This window comes from Erythrolamprus reginae, chromosome 3 (genome assembly GCF_031021105.1).
Source record: "Erythrolamprus reginae isolate rEryReg1 chromosome 3, rEryReg1.hap1, whole genome shotgun sequence".
Lineage (NCBI taxonomy): Eukaryota > Metazoa > Chordata > Lepidosauria > Squamata > Dipsadidae > Erythrolamprus > Erythrolamprus reginae.
The window spans coordinates 243,296,400-243,314,284 of NC_091952.1; the positions used below are offsets into that span (position 1 = coordinate 243,296,400).

Genomic DNA, 17,885 nt, shown 5'->3' on the forward strand with positions numbered 1-17,885 from the left:
TTCACAGGGCGGTCAAAGTAAAGTGTAATAAATAAATGGATGAAGGAAATAATTTTCCAAGTGATGGAGAAAATAGCTTAACGGGACCACCTTCTGCCTCATGTATCCCAGCAGCTGGTTAGTTTCCACGGAGTTAGCCTTCTCCAGGTCCCATCAACATAGGCAATGCCACTTGGTGGAGCCTAGTGGAAGAGACTTCTCTGTGGCAGCCCCGGCCCTCTGGAATCCCTCCAGGGATTTGCCCTACCATCCTGGCCTTCCACAAGGTTTTAAAGACTTTACCTTTGCTGGCAGGTTTGGGGCCATTGAGTATTGCAGCCATCGACTGGAAAGTATGTGGAATGAATGTGGATGATTGTTTTTAATTAATTATTTTATTATTTAATAATTGGATTTTTATGCCGCCCCCCCCCCCCCCCGCGAGGACTCAGGGTGGCTCACACAACATATAAAATATACAGTACATAATGTAATCCAATTAAGTAATTAAGTAATGTAATCCAATTAAGTAATAGAAAATGTATTGGGGTTTTAGATTTGATTTTAAATTTAGATTTCTACATATTCTACATATTTGGACCAGGAGTCTCTGCTCACAGTCACTCATGCCCTCATCACCTCGAGGTTCAACTACTGTAACGCTCTCTACATGGGGCTACCTTTGAAGAGTGTTCGGAAACTTCAGATCGTGCAGAATGCAGCTGCGAGAGCAATCATGGGCTTCCCCAAATATGCCCATGTTACTCCAACACTCCGCAGTCTGCATTGGTTGCCGATCAGTTTCCGGTCACAATTCAAAGAGTTGGTTATGACCTATAAAGCCCTTCAAGGCACTGGACCAGATTATCTACGAGACCGCCTTCTGCCACATGAATCCCAGCGACCGGTTAGGTCCCACAGAATTGGTATTTTCCGGGTGCCGTCGACTAAACAATGCCATCTGGCGGGACCCAGGGGGAGAGCCTTCTCTGTGGCAGCTCCGACCCTCTGGAAACAGCTCCCCCCGAAGATCAGGACTGCCCCCACCTTCCTTGCCTTTTGTAAACTCCTCAAAACCCATCTCTGTCATCAAGCTTGGGGAACTGAGACACTTTCCACTTGCCTATGTAGTTTCTGTGCACAACATGACTGTATGTATGCTTCTATTTACTGGGGTTTCTCTTTTAGATTTTTTATATGGATAATTGCTATTTTAGATTTTAATTATTAGATTTGTCATTATGTATTGTTTTTATCACTGTTGTGAGCCGCCCCGAGTCTACGGAGAGGGGCAGCATACAAATCTAAAAAATAATAATAATAATAAAATAATAATAAATAATATTGTATTGTTGTATTTATTTTTGTTGCGAGCTGCCCTGAGTCTGCGGAGAAGGGTGGCATAGAAATCTAATACATAAATAATACATAAACAGCAAAAAAAGGAAAAAAAACCCTAAAACAGAGCCAGGGCTTTTTAATAGAAGCCTAACAAAGATGTAACCATTTCACTTTGAAAAGGACAAATAGAGTGCTGGTGGTATTGATTTTGTGATATGTCCATCCCAAGCAGACTCATTGTTTCAAGGGCAAGATCCATAAAGCCCATCAGCCTTGAGGGCAGAGATGTCCTACATTTAGAACAGACCATCTTCTTTTGTGTGAGCCTGTTGCTAAAAGCCAGAAATATAGGGGAGATTGGGGGGAGCCCTTTTTTGGCATCAACCTCAACCCCAACAGCAGCCCAGCCCACAGCCATCACTGGTGTAAGAACTTGGCTTTCCTTTCTTGGTATTGTCCACCCCGGTTACAGTAGACCTGGCTGTTGTCGCGAGCAGAAGAATCCGGATTGGCTTTTTGGGCATCTTCAGGGTTGCACAGTTGAACATCCTCACTTCTTTGGTGACCGGGATTTCTTCTGGGCATTGGGTCCAGCTTGTGTCCTCGGGTACCCAGCTGTAGCTTGTGTTATAGGAGTCGTTCTCATCTTTGCCCGCTAGCAGGTAAATTTTACCTTGGAATTCCAGTGCGCAAGCGAATGCCAAGGCGATGGGCAATTCTGGTATGTTGACTTCCCAATTGACCCTGCCATTCTCACAGAGGAAAAAGCTACCTTTGGTACAGGAAGGGACCTCTTCGTTGGCCATCGCAGTATGGACTACAACGTTGCCCCTCTCCTCGGAGTATCCACCCAAAACATATATCCCATTTCCAACGGAGACAGCAGCTGCACCGTAACAGGCAAACTCCATGGGCACTTCGGTCCACCAATTAGCATTTGTGTCATAGATAAGAAGGCCCCGGTAACTCCAGGAAGCTTTCCCTCCTATTAGGTAAAGCTTATTCTTGAGCACTGCCGAAGCGGGGTACATCAAAGCAAGGGGAAGGTTAGCAATGGAAGTCCACGTGTTCTGCTCCACACAGAAGTCTTCCGCGGAAGTCAGAGGACCCTGTTCATTGCAGCCACCAAGAGCATAGAGTTTCTTGTTGCAGGCTAGGAAGGGATGCACAGCCCTGCTTGTGCCCATAGATGGAAGCTGCATCCATTGACTAGTCAAGGAACTGTATTCGTAAAGAGTGTCAACAAATGTACAATTGTCCTTCTGACCCCCAGACAGATAAAGTTTGCACCCCACGGAAGCACAGCCGGAGTAGCTCAGATATTTTACCGGTGGTAACTTCTCCCACTTCTCTGCATGAGGATCGAAACAATGCAAATAGGATTCTGGGTTGTCTCCCTCTTGGCTCCTGTTTTCATTGACTTCCACGCACACAAAATAGTTGTCGAACATGCCTTTCCTGAGCCCACCACTCTCCAGCAATCTCCCGGTCCCATCTAGCTCCTTCCACCGGAGGCGCACGTGGCGATAATATTCTGCAATATCTGCCTGCACGTCAACGAGCTCATCATGTGTGAGCAGTGGGAAGCGGACATGTCCAAGAAGCGTCTGCAACAACGGGAGGCGTACGGAGGTTGCAGCGTCCACCCAAGTGCGTGCCGCCTGATAGATGACCAGTTCAGAGGTTATTTCCAAGTTATCTGAGCAGATGAGATTGATCAGAGCCCCAGAATCCAGATTCAGGAAAGCCTCTTGCTTTGTGAGGGTTCCAAAGTGTTGCTCAACGTAGCTTAGAGCTGCTTGGAGCAAGGGTGGATGATTGAACTCAAAAGCCAGGCCATAGAGTTTGAGGCAATTGCCCATGGAAATATTCATCTCAAGGAACCTGAGAGAGAAAAGACAAGACAAATATATAGTCAGACATTTTTGCTAATGATAATGATGATGATGATGATGATGATGATGATAATGATGATAATGATAATGATGATAATAATAATAATAATAATAATAATAATAATAATAATAATAATGTGGACTTCCACTCCTAGAATTCCTGAGTTAGCATGATTTGCTCAGGAATTCTGGGAGTTGAAGTCCACAAGTCATAGAAGAGCCAACTTTGCCTACCCCTGTTCTAACCTGATGTGGTTTGTTGTCCTTGCAAGGCTTCCTGGGCTGAGACCTTGCTGACAGCTTTGGATTGAGAGAGCTAATTTATTTATTTAATTTATTTAATTCGACTTCTATGCCGTCCAATCCCGAAGGATTTAGGGCGGCTTACAATAACAATATAGATACAACAGGAATAAAAGAAGTCGAATATACTATCTAAAATACTAAAACCCTGATTAAAAACCCCACAACTGAACAATCAAGACAACACTCATGCATACCATTCATACGATTTGGACACGAGAGTGGTTAGTTCATGGCCCCCAGGCCTGCTGGTAAAGCCAGGGCCTTACGGAAGGCCAGTAGGGTGGGAGCAGTGCAGACATCGGAGGGGGAGTTGATTCTATAGAGCCAGGGCGGCAACAGAGAAGGCCCTTCCCTGCGGCCCTGCCAACCTGTATTGCTTAGTCCAGTGTTTCCCAACCTTGGCAACTTGAAGATATTTGGACTTCAACTCCCAGAATTCCCCAGCGAGCATTTGCTGGCTGGGGAATTCTGGAAGTTGAAGTCCAAATATCTTCAAGTTGCCAAGGTTGGGAAACACTGGCTTAGTCAATGGGACCTGGAGGAGGCCAACTCTGTGTGCTCTTATTGGTCTCTGGGAGGTATGTGGCTAGAGGCAGTCCTGTAAATAGTCTGTCCTTGAGCCATGTAAGGGTTTATAGGTAATAACCAACACCTTGAATTGTGCCCAGAGATTAATAAGAAGCCAGTGCAGCTCGTGGAGCATAGGTGTTATGTGGGTGTACCGAGATTGCTGAAGGATGGAAGATACAGGATAACTCCTATGCTGGATTGTTCTGTCCAGATATTTGAGGAAGGTTGCTGAGTATTTTTCTTAACACCTAACCTGTACATTTGTAAATATTCCTGAACCTTTGAAAAGAAAGCAACTGTGGTTAACCAATAGCACTTCCCTTAGCACAGTGAGTGGTTCATGTTCGAAACAGCCCCAAGGAGCACTGTGCTTTCGGGCTCTCTATAACGATGTGTTTCCAAGAATATTGTAAAGTTCAGCCCGTGAGTTTCTCTAGTGCTGTGTGAAGTCTCAGAAAGCTTATAGTTTGACCCACCCCAGAACTCTCTGCAAAGTTGCCATCCAATTATATGTTTTAATGAGGCAGAAAGGGAAAATTATGAAAGGCATGGGGGATACTTCTAATAATGCCATTTAATGGTTTTAATTTAAATAAAAAGTAAATTGCATTGTGTTTAATCTGCATTTCGATGTAAATGTTAAGCATAAATCAAGTTTAGTTTTTGCCCTACTTCTCTCATGTCAGTATCTTGGCGCTGTGCCCTTTGGGGCACAGGGTGTGCCTTGAAGAAAAAGTGGTTGATTTCAAATAACACACTAATTTTCTCACTTCAGGTTAACCCCACTGTATAGAACGCTGGTGAGACCACATTTGAAATACTGTGTTCAGTTCTGGAGACCTCACCTACAAAAAAAGATATTGATAAAATTGAACGGGTCCAAAGATGGGTTACAAGAATGGTGGAAGGTCTTAAGCATAAAACGTATCAGGAAAGACTGAATGAACTCAATCTGTATAGTCTGGAGGACAGAAGGGAAAGGGGGGACATGATCAAAACATTTAAATATGTTAAAGGGTTCAATAAGGTTCAGGAGGGAAGTGTTTTTAATAGGAAAGTGAATGCAAGAACAAGGGGGCATAATCTGAGGTTAGTTGGGGGAAAGATAGAAACATAGAAGACTGACGGCAGAAAAAGACCTCATGGTCCATCTAGTCTGCCCTTAGACTATTTCCTGTATTTTATCTTAGGATGGATATATGTTTATCCCAGGCATGTTTAAATTCAGTTACTGTGGATTTACCGACCACGTCTGCTGGAAGTTTGTTCCAAGGATCTGCTGCTCTTTCAGTCAAATAATATTTTCTCATGTTGCTTTTGATCTTTCCCCCAACTAAGCAATGTGAGAAAATATTATTTTACTGAAAGAGTAGTAGATGCTTGGAACAAACTTCTAGGAGACATGGTTGGTAAATTCACAGTAACTGAATTTAAACATGCCTGGGATAAACATAGATCCATCCTAAGATAAAATACAGTATAAGGGCAGACTAGATGGACCACGAGGTCTTTCCTGCTGTCAATCTTCTATGTTTCTATGTTTCTAATCTCCTTGCAACTTGCTATGCCTGAATAAGCCAACTTTATGATGGCTCTATATCATGGCCAGCTTCATATAGTAATAGCAATAGCACTTAGACTTATATACCGCTTCACAGTGCTTTACAAATTGATTGATTTAGGGCCCCCATGCCTGCTGGCATACCAGGTCTTTGTGGCCTTACAAAAAGCCAGCAGGGCGGGGGCGATTTTTTGCTTCTGTGCATGCAGGGAAGCAACCCCCCCCCCCCGCTGAATTCTCTCTTGCATGCGCATGTCACCTTGTGAGATTTTGCTTCCTGTGCATAGAAGCAAAATCTTGCTCGGATGCACGCATGCATGCTGGAGATGTGGAGCTGCCCACGCAGTGCACTGGTAACAGCAGGAGTGGCAACGCCTGCCTGGCACAGTACCGTCTAATGGTTTGTGCATTGATCCATGAACTATGGCTGTAGCATTATTACTTATCATAGAAACATAGAAGTCTGACGGCAGAAAAAGACCTCATGGCCCATCGAGTCTGCCCTTATACTATTTTCTGTATTTTATCTTAAGATGGATATATGTTTATCCCAGGCATGTTTAAATTCAGTTACTGTGGATTTATCTACCATGTCTGCTGGAAGTTTGTTCCAAGGATCTACTACTCTTTCAGTAAAATAATATTTTCTCATGTTGCTTTTGATCTTTCCCCCAACTAACTTCAGATTGTGTCCCCTTGTTCTTGTGTTCACTTTCATATTAAAAACACTTCCCTCCTGGACCTTATTTAACCCTTTAATATATTTAAATGTTTTGATCATGTCCCCCCTTTTCCTTCTGTCCTCCAGACTATACAGATTGAGTTCATTAAGTCTTTCCTGATATGTTTTATGTTTAAGACCTTCCACCATTCTTGTAGCCCGTCTTTGGACCCGTTCAATTTTGTCAATATCTTTTTGTAGGTGAGGTCTCCAGAACTGAACACAGTATTCCAAATGTTATCCTTCTTATCATCTTCTTGGGAGTTGGTCCCTTCCGACTCTTCTTATTCTGCAAACGTTACCTTCCAACTGTTTCTTTCAACGGGATGATCTGAAGCTTGCTAGCCGCCGTGAACAGATCGTGAGCAGTCTCGGATGAGAGGGACAATTCTTCTGTGTAGAGATAATCCAGCAAGGTGTGGAGTGTGGAAGCCGTCATGTCCTCGAGTAAGATCTCCCCATTTTGAGACTCGCTGCTGCCACTGGTGAAAAGATCTCGAAAATAAGGGCTAACAGATGCCAGCAGCATCCTGCAGCAAGGGGGGAAAAAAACTGGTAAGCATAGGATGGCTTTGGACATTGATAGTCATTTGTGGATAGAGAACTCCATACATTTTCAAATTGCCAGGGTTAAAAAATAAACACATTTTGGACATAAACACATTTTGGAAATAAACACTCTAGAAAATGTCCAGAGATGCAGTGGTACCTCTACTTAAGAACTTAATTCGTTCCCTGACAAGGTTCTTAAGTAGAAAAGTTTGTAAGTAGAAGCAATTTTTTCCATAGGAATCAATGTAAAAGCAAATAATGCGTGCAAAACCATTAGGGAAGAAATAAAAGCTCGGAATTTGGGTGGGAGGAGGAGGAGGAAGAAGAAGAGGAGGAGGACAGTTGCTGCCGAAGGAAGAAGGTGAGGGGAGGGGAATCAAAAAAATCAAAAACTTTAAGGCTTAAAAAAAAAAAGAGGGACTCTGAGGCGGTGAGGAGGAGCATGTGCCTCCCATACACCCGGTGCAACGCTGCCTTCCATACATTGTGCAAGAGAGAGAAACCCAGGCAGGCGAGAGGGGAAACGCCACCGAAAGTCTCCTCTGGCAGTCCAGAAAAGCCCGAGATGGCCAGGATTAAAGGCCAGGAAACTGGCCGGGCCTTTGTGCCGCTCTTAAATTTCCTGGGAAATTTTTCCAGGCTCGGGTTCTTAAGTAGAAAAGGGTTCTTAAGAAGAGGCAAGCAGATCTTGAACACCTGGCTCTTATCTAGAAAAGTTCTTAAGTAGAGGCGTTCTTAAGTAGAGGTACCACTTTATTAGAAGAGCCCTCCAATCCTCCACTTGCAACAGAATACCCTACGCAACTAAATTTACAATCCTATGTTTAGAAAGTCTTAAAAACAACCTAAGCATAGCCCATAAAATCATCTGCTACAATGTTCTTCCTGTCAATGAATACTTCAGCTTCAATCACAACAACACAGAAGCACATAACAGATACAAATTTAAAGTAAACCGCTGCAAACTCAACTGCAGGAAATATGACTTTAGTAACTGAGTAGTTGATGCATGGAACTCACTACCAGACTCTGTAGTATCATCACCTAACCCCTAAAACTTTACCCTTAGACTATCCAATTTTTGCTAGCTGCACTTCTGGGTTCCATCATGCACATGTACGATGACCAACTGGCCAACGGCCAGGGATGCAATAGAACCCAGAAGAGAGTGGCTGACCGCGCATGCATGCGCACTGGCCAGCTGCTCTCTTCTGGGTTTTGGTGGTCCAGTGGTATATTATTATTATTAATTATTATCTCTTTTATTCATTAAATATGAAACTCAATCAATTGAACATTTAAAAAAGTGACACAAATACCACTGACTGGTACTAATGGTTGCTAAGGGTTGCTGGCAGCAGTCTAGGTATCAACCAAGAATCTTCTTAAAATATTTTATTTATCAGTCTGTCTGTCTGTCTGTCTGTCTGTCTGTCTGTCTGTCTGTCTGTCTGTCTGTCTGTCTGTCTATCTATCTATCATTCATTCATTATCCATCCATCCATCCATCCATCCATCCATCCATCCATCCATCCATCCATCCATCCATCCATCTATCTACCTATTTATTATTATCCATCCATCATCTATCTATCTATCTATCTATCTATCTATCTATCTATCTATCTATCTATCTATCTATCTATCTATCTATCTATCTTCTTGCTTCTGCACATGGGCACAAAGCAAAAGTTATGGAAAAAGTTGGTGGCACCCATAAGACTGCCACTGGAGCGGTCGTGTACAAATTGCGCAATGTGGCAACGCAGTCTGCTACCGCACCAGTAGCAACCCAGTACTGGCTGTAGGGATGACTTACCTGTGGCAAGGAAAGCTCTTTCCTTCAACCCCCAAAGTGACATCACAAAGTTGTTGGGATTGGTATAGCTGTTTCAAACCTAGCAAAACAAGTAAGTGCTTTTAGAAAACTTTTAGAAGTGCTATGTGTGTGTGTACATACAGTTTATATAGTAGATAATGTATATTTTTGTTTGCCTGTGTGTAATATATATGTACATGGCATATACACATAGAATTAAATAGTATATTTTGGATGTTCAGTAATAATAAATAGATAGGGAAATTGTATCTCTTTGACGCGAGGCCAGGCATCCTAACCCTAATCCAAACCCTTGACATGAGTGATATCAAGTTGGCAACCTTTAATCCAGTCAAATGACCTTTAAGCCACCCCCACATTACATGATCAACAAGCCACTCCCACTTGGTCACATGGCTGTCAAGCCACACCCACAAAATAAGCCACGCCCACAGTGCCGCACCCACCCAGCAACCAGACAGAGAACCTCTTGCTAAAATTTTTGAAGCCTACCCCTGCAGAGAGGGTTGTCTAGATGATCTTGAAACTTACCTTGACATAAATAAGTTTCATGAGACTGAAGTGGTTTTTCTGTCCCATCTTCTTCATCACTGTCTCTCAGGGAATCCATTTTCTCAGCCTCCCAAGAAGGCTCAGGAACCAGCCAAAGAATTCATCATGTTCCTCTATCTGGGGATTGTTCAGAATGAGGAATTAAATAAATGTGCATACTTCCTAAAAAAGCTCTCCACAGCCATAGCTGAACCACTAAGCATAATCTTTGAAAAATCCTACAGGACCACCGAACCTATGGTCACCAGCCACAGTCATCCCCATCTTCAAAAAGGGAGATCCCAGTCTAGTAGAAAATTACAGACCAATCTCTCTATGTTGCATCACATGCAAAGTCTTAAAATCAATCATAAACCAAACCATTACCCTCCACCTAGAAACTAAAAACCTATTTTCAAACAAGCAATTCAATTTCAGGAAAAAAATTATCCCACAATCTACAACTACTACACTGCAAAAACATATAGACCTCAAAACTTGGCCAAGGCAAAACAATAGATGCAATTTACATAGACTTTTGTAAAGCCTTTGACTCAGTGGTTCATGATAAACTACTTCTAAAACTGAAATCGTACCACATCTCTGGACCCCGACATGACTGGATAACTTGCGTTCTTGTCAAACAGTCAACAAGTGGACAAAATAGGGAGTGCCCTATCTAATCCTTTTCCTGTTAACAGTGGCGTATCCCAAGGCAGTGTACTAGGACCAACACTCTTTATATTCTATATAAATGACCTTTGTGATCACATTACAAGCAATTGCGTTCTCTTTGCTGCTGATGTAAAAATCTTCAACATCACTGACAACACTGCTACCCTCAAAAAAGACCTTGACTTTGTGTCAGAATGGTCAAACATCTGGCAACTAAATCTCAAGCAACAAATGCTCTTTCCTACACATTGGCAAAAAGAATCAGAACACTAAATACAAGCTGAATAAACAAGACCTTGCAGACAACTCTCACTCTGTAAAAGACCTTGGAATACTTGTATCAAATGTAGCTTCTTCTCTGGTAATACCACACTATTATTTATTATTTATTTATTTTTATTTATTTATTTTGTCCAATACATAATACACAATATTTTGTCCAATACATAATATTAACCAGAGCATACAAAACATTCGCCAGACCAATCCTTGAATACAGGTCATCTGTCTGGAATTGACATCGCAGTTTGGACATAAATACATTAGAAAGTATCCAGAGATACTTTACAAGAAGAGCCATCCACTCCTTTACTTGCAACATAATACCTTACGCAACCAGACTTGAAATCCTGGGCTTAGAAAGTTTAGAACTAAGTCGCCTTCAGCTTGACCTGAGCATAGCTCATAAAATCATCTGCTACAACGTCTTTCATGTCAATGACTACTTCAGCTTCAACCACAACAATACACGAGCACAAACAAATACAAACTCAAAGTAAACTTGAGCTCCAAACTTGACTGTAGGAAATACGACTTTAGTAACCAAGTGGTTAATGCCTGGAACTCACTACCTGACTCTGTAATTTCATCACCAACCCCCAAAAACTTTACCCTTAGACTGTCCACTGTTGACCTCACCCGATTCCTAAGAGGCCAGTAAGGGGCATGTATAAGCGCACCAGCATGCTTATCGCCCCTGTTTCGTTCCCTCTTATCAGTACCCATCTTATGTATATAAACAATGTTATATCTATGTATATTACTAATATGTAATACTTGACAAATTAAACAAACAAACAAACAAACAAACAAGCAAACAAACAAACAAACAAACAAACAAATCCTTTACTTCAAACCAGGAATAAATCCTGGCAAGAACTGGACACCTATTACTCCCATTTTTGTACTAGCTTGTCTTCTGAAATACCAGCTTTAACATCACGTCAAACATTTTTGCTCAAAATTGAAAATTCAGACTCACATCCCATTATGGAAGGCCTGAAATCTATGGCCAATCTGAAGTTTTCCAGGCATTCAATCAATGCTTGGAATTTCTACTTTAGAATTCATCAATAATTCTGACGATGAAAATGCCAACGAGAAATTTATAGATTTGATTATGATTTACGGATCTCAGAATTCCAAGAGGCTCAAAACACATTTCTTCTTGCTCTTTCTATGCCTCCCTTTATTCAATCCCAAAGCCATGCAAAGCCTCCATGCTTTTCCCCCTGTAGTGGGAGAAAAATAAATCAGAACCAGCCGATACACTGCTAGCTGAATTGCAGCAGATCAATAACGATTGATTTTGACTCACAGTTACTTAACACCAGCAAGACAGAAAAGTTTTTCCTTTTTTCCGAAGCTGCTGAAATGAAAAAAATAGGAGACGAGGGGATACCTCAAGTATGGTAGGCTTCTACCAACAGCGGCTTCTCTGACTGGGTTTACATTGTGAGGTCGTTGGTTGTTTTGCTTCAGACATTTCATTACCAAACTAGATAACATTATCAGTGCTAGAATGATGTTAACTAGCTGGGTCAATCAAATCATCAACGTCATCTTTTAATAAACCTATAAACCCTTGTGGGGTTGAGTCTGGGCAAATGAATGGTGAACTCGAAATACGAACTGAATAATCAAATTATCACAGATAATCCCCACTCGGTTAATGACCTTGGTATACTAATAACAAAAGATTTAAGTGCCAAAGCCCAGTGCAACAACATAGCCAAGAAGGCTTCAAGAGTTGTAAACCTAATCCTACGTAGCTTCTGCTCTGGCAATCTCACACTACTTACCAGAGCTTACAAAACTTTTGCCAGACCCATCCTCGAATACAGCTCATCTGTTTGGAACCCATATCGCATCTCAGACATTAACACCCTTGAAAATGTCCAAAGATACTTCACCAGAAGAGCCCTTCACTCCTCCACTCGAAATAGAATACCCTATGAGACTAGACTTTCAATCCTGGGCCTAGAAAGTTTAGAACTAAGACGCCTTAACAAGATCTAAGTATTGCCCACAAGATCATATGCTGCAACGTCCTGCCTGTCGGCAACTACTTCAGCTTCAGCCACAACAACACAAGAGCACACAACTGATTTAAACTTAATATTAACCGCTCCAAACTTGACTGTAAAAAATATGACTTCAGTAACCGAGTTGTCGAAGCGTGGAACTCATTACCGGACTCCATAGTGTCATCCCCAAACCCCCAACACTTTACCTTTAGATTATCTACGGTTGACCTATCCAGATTCCTAAGAGGTCAGTAAGGGGCGAGTACAAGTGCACTAGAGTGCCTTCCGTCCCCTGTCCTATTGCTCTCCTATATCTCCTATACCTTTCCTCTATTCCTATATCTCTTCTTCTATTCTTTCCTTGATATATTCTATTCCTGTATCTTCTTTTCTATTATTTCTTAGATATATTTTACTATGAGTATCTCTTCTATAACCTTCATAATGTATTTTACTATGTGTATATTGATATATACCCACTAAAATCCTCATTGTGTATTGGACAAAATAAATAAATAAATAAATAAATAAAATAAAGTGTTTTAATGGCCAGATGCCCTTCCTGTTGCCAAAGCAAAATTTTGTTCAGCAGATATATTCTCATTGTGCCCAGAGAGAGAAATATCAGTCTCTGTTTGAATTAAACTCACAGCCTCCTAATTGTGAGGTGAGAGCTCCACCTCTAAGCTACCGCACCACTCTTAGTTGGGTAAGTTGCAGTTTGGAGAATCCCAAAGGTGTTTTCCCCCCAAAGAATAGCTGGATTTTTCTCAGGGGTTTTTTTTTTCTTGAAAGCATTTTGGTTCTCCTCCAAGAAACTTAATTCAGTTCTTCCTGGATGAGAAATGTAACTCTGGGGTGGCTCAATGGTTAGAGTGCAGCCCTACAGGCTACTTCAGCTAACTGCTAGCTGTACTTCAGCAGTTCTAATCTCACCACCAGTTCAAGGATGACTCAGCCTCCCATCTTTCCGATGTGGGTAAAATGAGGATCCAGATTGTTGGGGGCAATAGGCTGATTCTGTAAACCACTTAGAGAGGGCTGTAAAAGCACTACAAAGCGGTATATAAGTCTAAATGCTAAGTTAAATATTTTCAGGGGAAAAAATAAAAACCAAGACAGTCAAATATCTTATATATCTTTTCTTATATATCTTTTCTTCCATTCATATATCTTTCCCTCTATTCTTCATTAATGTATTTTATTCTCATATCTCTTCTTCTATTTATTTATTTATTTATTATTTATTTATTAGATTTGTATGCCGCCCCTCTCCGAAGACTCGGGGCGGCTAACAACAATAAAGAAGACAATGTAACAAATCTAATATTAAAAAATAATCTAAAAAAACCCAATTTAAGAGACCAATCATACATACAAGCATACCATGTATAAATTCTATAAGCCTAGGGGGAAGGGAAAAATTTCAATTCCCCCATGCCTGACGACAGATGTGGGTTTTAAGGAGCTTGCGAAAGGCAAGGAGGGTGGGGGCAACTCTGATATCTGGGGGGAGCTGGTTCCAGAGGGTTGGGGCTGCCACAGAGAAGGCTCTTCTCCTGGGTCCTGCCAAATGACATTGTTTAGTCGACGGGACCCGGAGAAGGCCAACTCTGTGGGACCTAACCGGTCGCTGGGATTCGTGCAGCAGAAGGTGGTCCCGGAGATATTCTGGTCCGATGCCATGAAGGGCTTTATAGGTCATAACCAACACTTTGAATTGTGACCGGAAATTGATCGGCAACCAATGCAGACTGCGGAGTGTTGGTGTAACATGGGCATGCCTTGGGAAGCCTATGATTGCTTTCGCAGCTGCATTCTGCACGATCTGAAGTTTCTGAACACTTTTCAAATGTAGCCCCATGTAGAGAGCATTACAGTAGTCAAACCTCGAGGTGATGAGGGCATGAGTGACTGTGAGCAGTGAGTCCCGGTCCAGATAGGGCCGCAATTGGTGCACCAGGCGAACCTGGGCAAACGCCCCCCTCGCCACAGCTGAAAGATGTTTCTCTAATGTGAGCTGTGGGTCAAGGAGGACGCTCAAGTTGCGGACCCTCACTGAGGGGGTCAATAATTCCCCCCCCAGGGTTATGGACGGACAGATGGAGTTGTCCTTGGGAGGCAGAACCCACAGCCACTCCATCTTATCCAGGTTGAGCTTGAGTCTGTTGACACCCATCCAGACCCCAACAGCTTCCAGGCACCGCACATCACTTCCACTGCTTGGTTGACTATCCTTTCCTTGATATTTACTACTACATGTTTTTATTCTCTTAACTTTCATTTTGTATTGGACAAAATACATAAATAAAAATAAATAAATAAAATAACAAATTGCCTTTTGAAAAAGCATCTTTGGGTCAACCATGACCTGGATGATTAAGAATCTCCATAGACATCAAGCTTAGAGAACAGTGAGGACCCCACGATTCAAACCAGAGTTACAAATACTCTCTTCCTTGAGCTTACGTTCACAGCCATTCTCGGTTCCTAATCCTAACCATGAAGTCACCCCTTTTGCAGCACTCCTCTGCAGATTGGGTTGCAGATGTGGTTTATATTTTTTTTTAAAAAAACAAGACCCAGATCCCACAAGTTTCATGCCTGCCTGAACTGCTAACCTCTGTCTCAAAGACAGGGCCTCAATCCTTGCATAGTAGGGAGAGCAAAGGGAAGAGAAGATTGAGAATTGTTGGCTTCACTCTTAGTTCCAACTGTTCCAACTGCCAGTGGATGTTCTTAAGGGGGAAGGCGTATTTATTTATTTATTTATTTTGTCCAATACACAATGAGGGTTTTAGTGGGTATATATCTATATACACATAGTAAAATACATGATGAAGGTTATAGAGGATATACTCATAGTAAAATATATCTAAGAAAGAATAGAAAAGAAGATATAGTAATAGAACATATCAATGAAGAATAGAAGAAGAGATATAGGAATAGAAGAAAGGAATAGGAGATATAGGAGAGCAATAGGACAGGGGACGGAAGGCACTCTAGTGCACTTGTACTTGCCCCTTACTGACCTCTTAGGAATCTGGATAGGTCAACCGTAGATAATCTAAAGGTAAAGTGTTGGGGGTTTGGGGATAACACTATGGAGTCCAGTAATGAGTTCCACGCTTCGACAACTCGGTTACTGAAGTCATATTTTTTACAGTCAAGTTTGGAGCGGTTAATATTAAGTTTAAATCTGTTGTGTGCTCTTGTGTTGTTGTGGTTGAAGCTGAAGTAGTCGCCAACAGGCAGGACGTTGCAGCATATGATCTTGTGGGCAATACTTAGATCTTGTTTAAGGCGTCTTAGTTCTAAACTTTCTAGGCCCAGGATTGAAAGTCTAGTCTCGTAGGGTATTCTATTTCGAGTGGAGGAGTGAAGGGCTCTTCTGGTGAAGTATCTTCGGACATTTTCAAGGGTGTTAATGTCTGAGATGCGATATGGGTTCCAAACTGATGAGCTGTATTCGAGGATGGGTTTGGCAAAAGCTTTGTAAGCTCAATTGGAAAAGTTTAGAAATGGTCAAGTCTGGCCTGGAGGCTGTTCTCCCTGACAGATCCTCCTTAGCTTATCTGAGTAGCTTATTCAGGGGATACATAATTCATTAGCAACACCTGTGCAGGATCAAGGTAGAAACTGCCTCTAGTGTTGTGCAGAAAATATACTGCTCAAAAAAATAAATAAAGGGAACACTCAAAGAACACATCCTAGATCTGAACGAATGAAATATTCTCATTGAATACTTTGTTCCGTACAAAGTTGAACGTGCACAACAGCATGTGAAATTGATTGTCGATCAGTGTTGCTTCCTAAGTGGACAGTTTGATTTCACAGAAGTTTGATTTACTTGGAGTTATATTGTGTTGTTTAAATGTTCCCTTTATTTATTTTTTTAGCAGTGTATATTTTTGCTTATAGCTTGTACTGCTTGCCATTCAGTTTGATGGAAGAATTTGGGGAGAAAGGCTCGTGACTGCACTAATTTATTTGTGGCCAACACACACACACACACACACATAGACACATACACACACACAGATCCTAGCAACAAGAAAGTTACCAGTTAGAAGCACACACTAGAAGGATGCTAGGTGAGGCATGTAGATATATAAGTTTTGGTAACCTCTTAATAATAATAATAATAATAATAATAATAATAATAATAATAATAATAATAATTTTAAAAAGGTAGTTCCGGCACAGATGATCCACTGGAACTTGTGCCGGAACTACCATTTACCAGTGGCAAAGAACTGGTGGGATCATAAGCCCGAAAAAGTGGTCGAAAATGAGCAAGCAAAACTACTGTCGGACTTCCGACTTCAGACTGACCGAATTCTGAAGCATAACACACCAGACATTGTGATCGTGGAGAAAAAGAAAGTATGGATCATTGACATCGCAATCCCAGGGGACAGCAGAATTGAGGAGAAGCAGCTAGAGAAATTAGTGAAATATGAAGATCTAAAAATCGAGCTGCAACGACTCTGGCATAAGAAATATGTGTCAGAGAACCTATGTGTGATTCTTAGGGTGTTAACTTCCTTAATCATATCTGTAATAATAATTTGTGTATTGTTCGAGATCTCGGCTCCTTTAGATGCTGAGACCCTTTTGCTGGAGTGCTCCAATATTCTTTCGCCTGAAGTTCTTCAGCTGTTTCTTCAGACTGATTAGCTATTGAACATGCATGGACGTAGAAATACTTGAGGGGACATGCGCTCGAAACATTACGATGCAAACTGGTGGCGAAAGTAAGTGGAATCCACCCCTGGGTGACGTGGCAGTGTTACAATATTTGAGGGGCTCCCAAAAATAAAAGGGGGCCAAACTATTCTCCAAACCATCTGAAGGCAGGACAAGAAGCAATGGTGGAAACTAATCCAAGGAGAAACTAATCAAGCAACTTATAACCAAGGAGAAATTTCTTGACATTGAGAACAATTAATCAGTGGAACAACTTGCCTCCAGAAGTTATAGTTTCTCCATCCTTGGAGGTTTTCAAGAAGGGATTAGACAACTATTTATCTGAAATGGTAAAGGTTCTGTTGCTTGAGCCAGATCGGTTAGTCTATAACCTTTTTTTGAGCCACAGCACATTTTTTTTTTACATTTACAAAATCCTGGGGCACACCACCTACCAAAATGACACAAAATGACACCCTAGAGAGCCTCTCCTCTTTTTCCATCCCTGTCTCCTCCCTCCCTTGTGTGTGTGTGTACACACTCCTGAACCATTTCCAAAAACAGGTGAGGGCTGGGGTTTCTCTCTCTCTTATTCTTTGGTTGCTTTTTATCATGTGCTTTAAATCAAGAGTCACTCCTCTCTCTCTCTTGTTACTCTCTCTTTCTTCCTCATTCTCTGTCTCAATCATTTTCCTCATTTCTCTTTTTTTCCTCCCCTTTTTGCTCATTTCTCTCTCTCTCTCTCTCTTCCATTTTCTCTCTCTTGCTTTCCTCTCTCTCTCTCTCTTGCTTTCTTTGTCTCTCTCTTGCTTTCACTCTTTCCTTCTCTTTCTTTCTTCTCTCTTTCTTTCTTTCTCTCTCTTTCTCTCTCTCTCTTGGCTTTCTCTCTCTTTCTCTCTTTTCTTTCCCTCTCTTGCTT

General features: G+C 41.6%; 1 protein-coding gene across 1 annotated transcript; it reads right to left on the minus strand.

The window, feature by feature from the left end:
* Positions 1-1,706: 1,706 nt before the first annotated feature.
* LOC139165996 (kelch-like protein 12) lies at positions 1,707-9,375 on the minus strand. Its single transcript, XM_070749257.1, has 4 exons — positions 9,297-9,375; positions 8,745-8,823; positions 6,676-6,903; positions 1,707-3,204 (listed from the first exon to the last, which is right to left on the minus strand). The coding sequence occupies exons 1-4, from the start codon at positions 9,373-9,375 to the stop codon at positions 1,707-1,709; spliced, it is 1,884 nt and encodes a 627-aa protein (XP_070605358.1).
* Between the last annotated feature and the right edge of the window lie 8,510 nt (positions 9,376-17,885).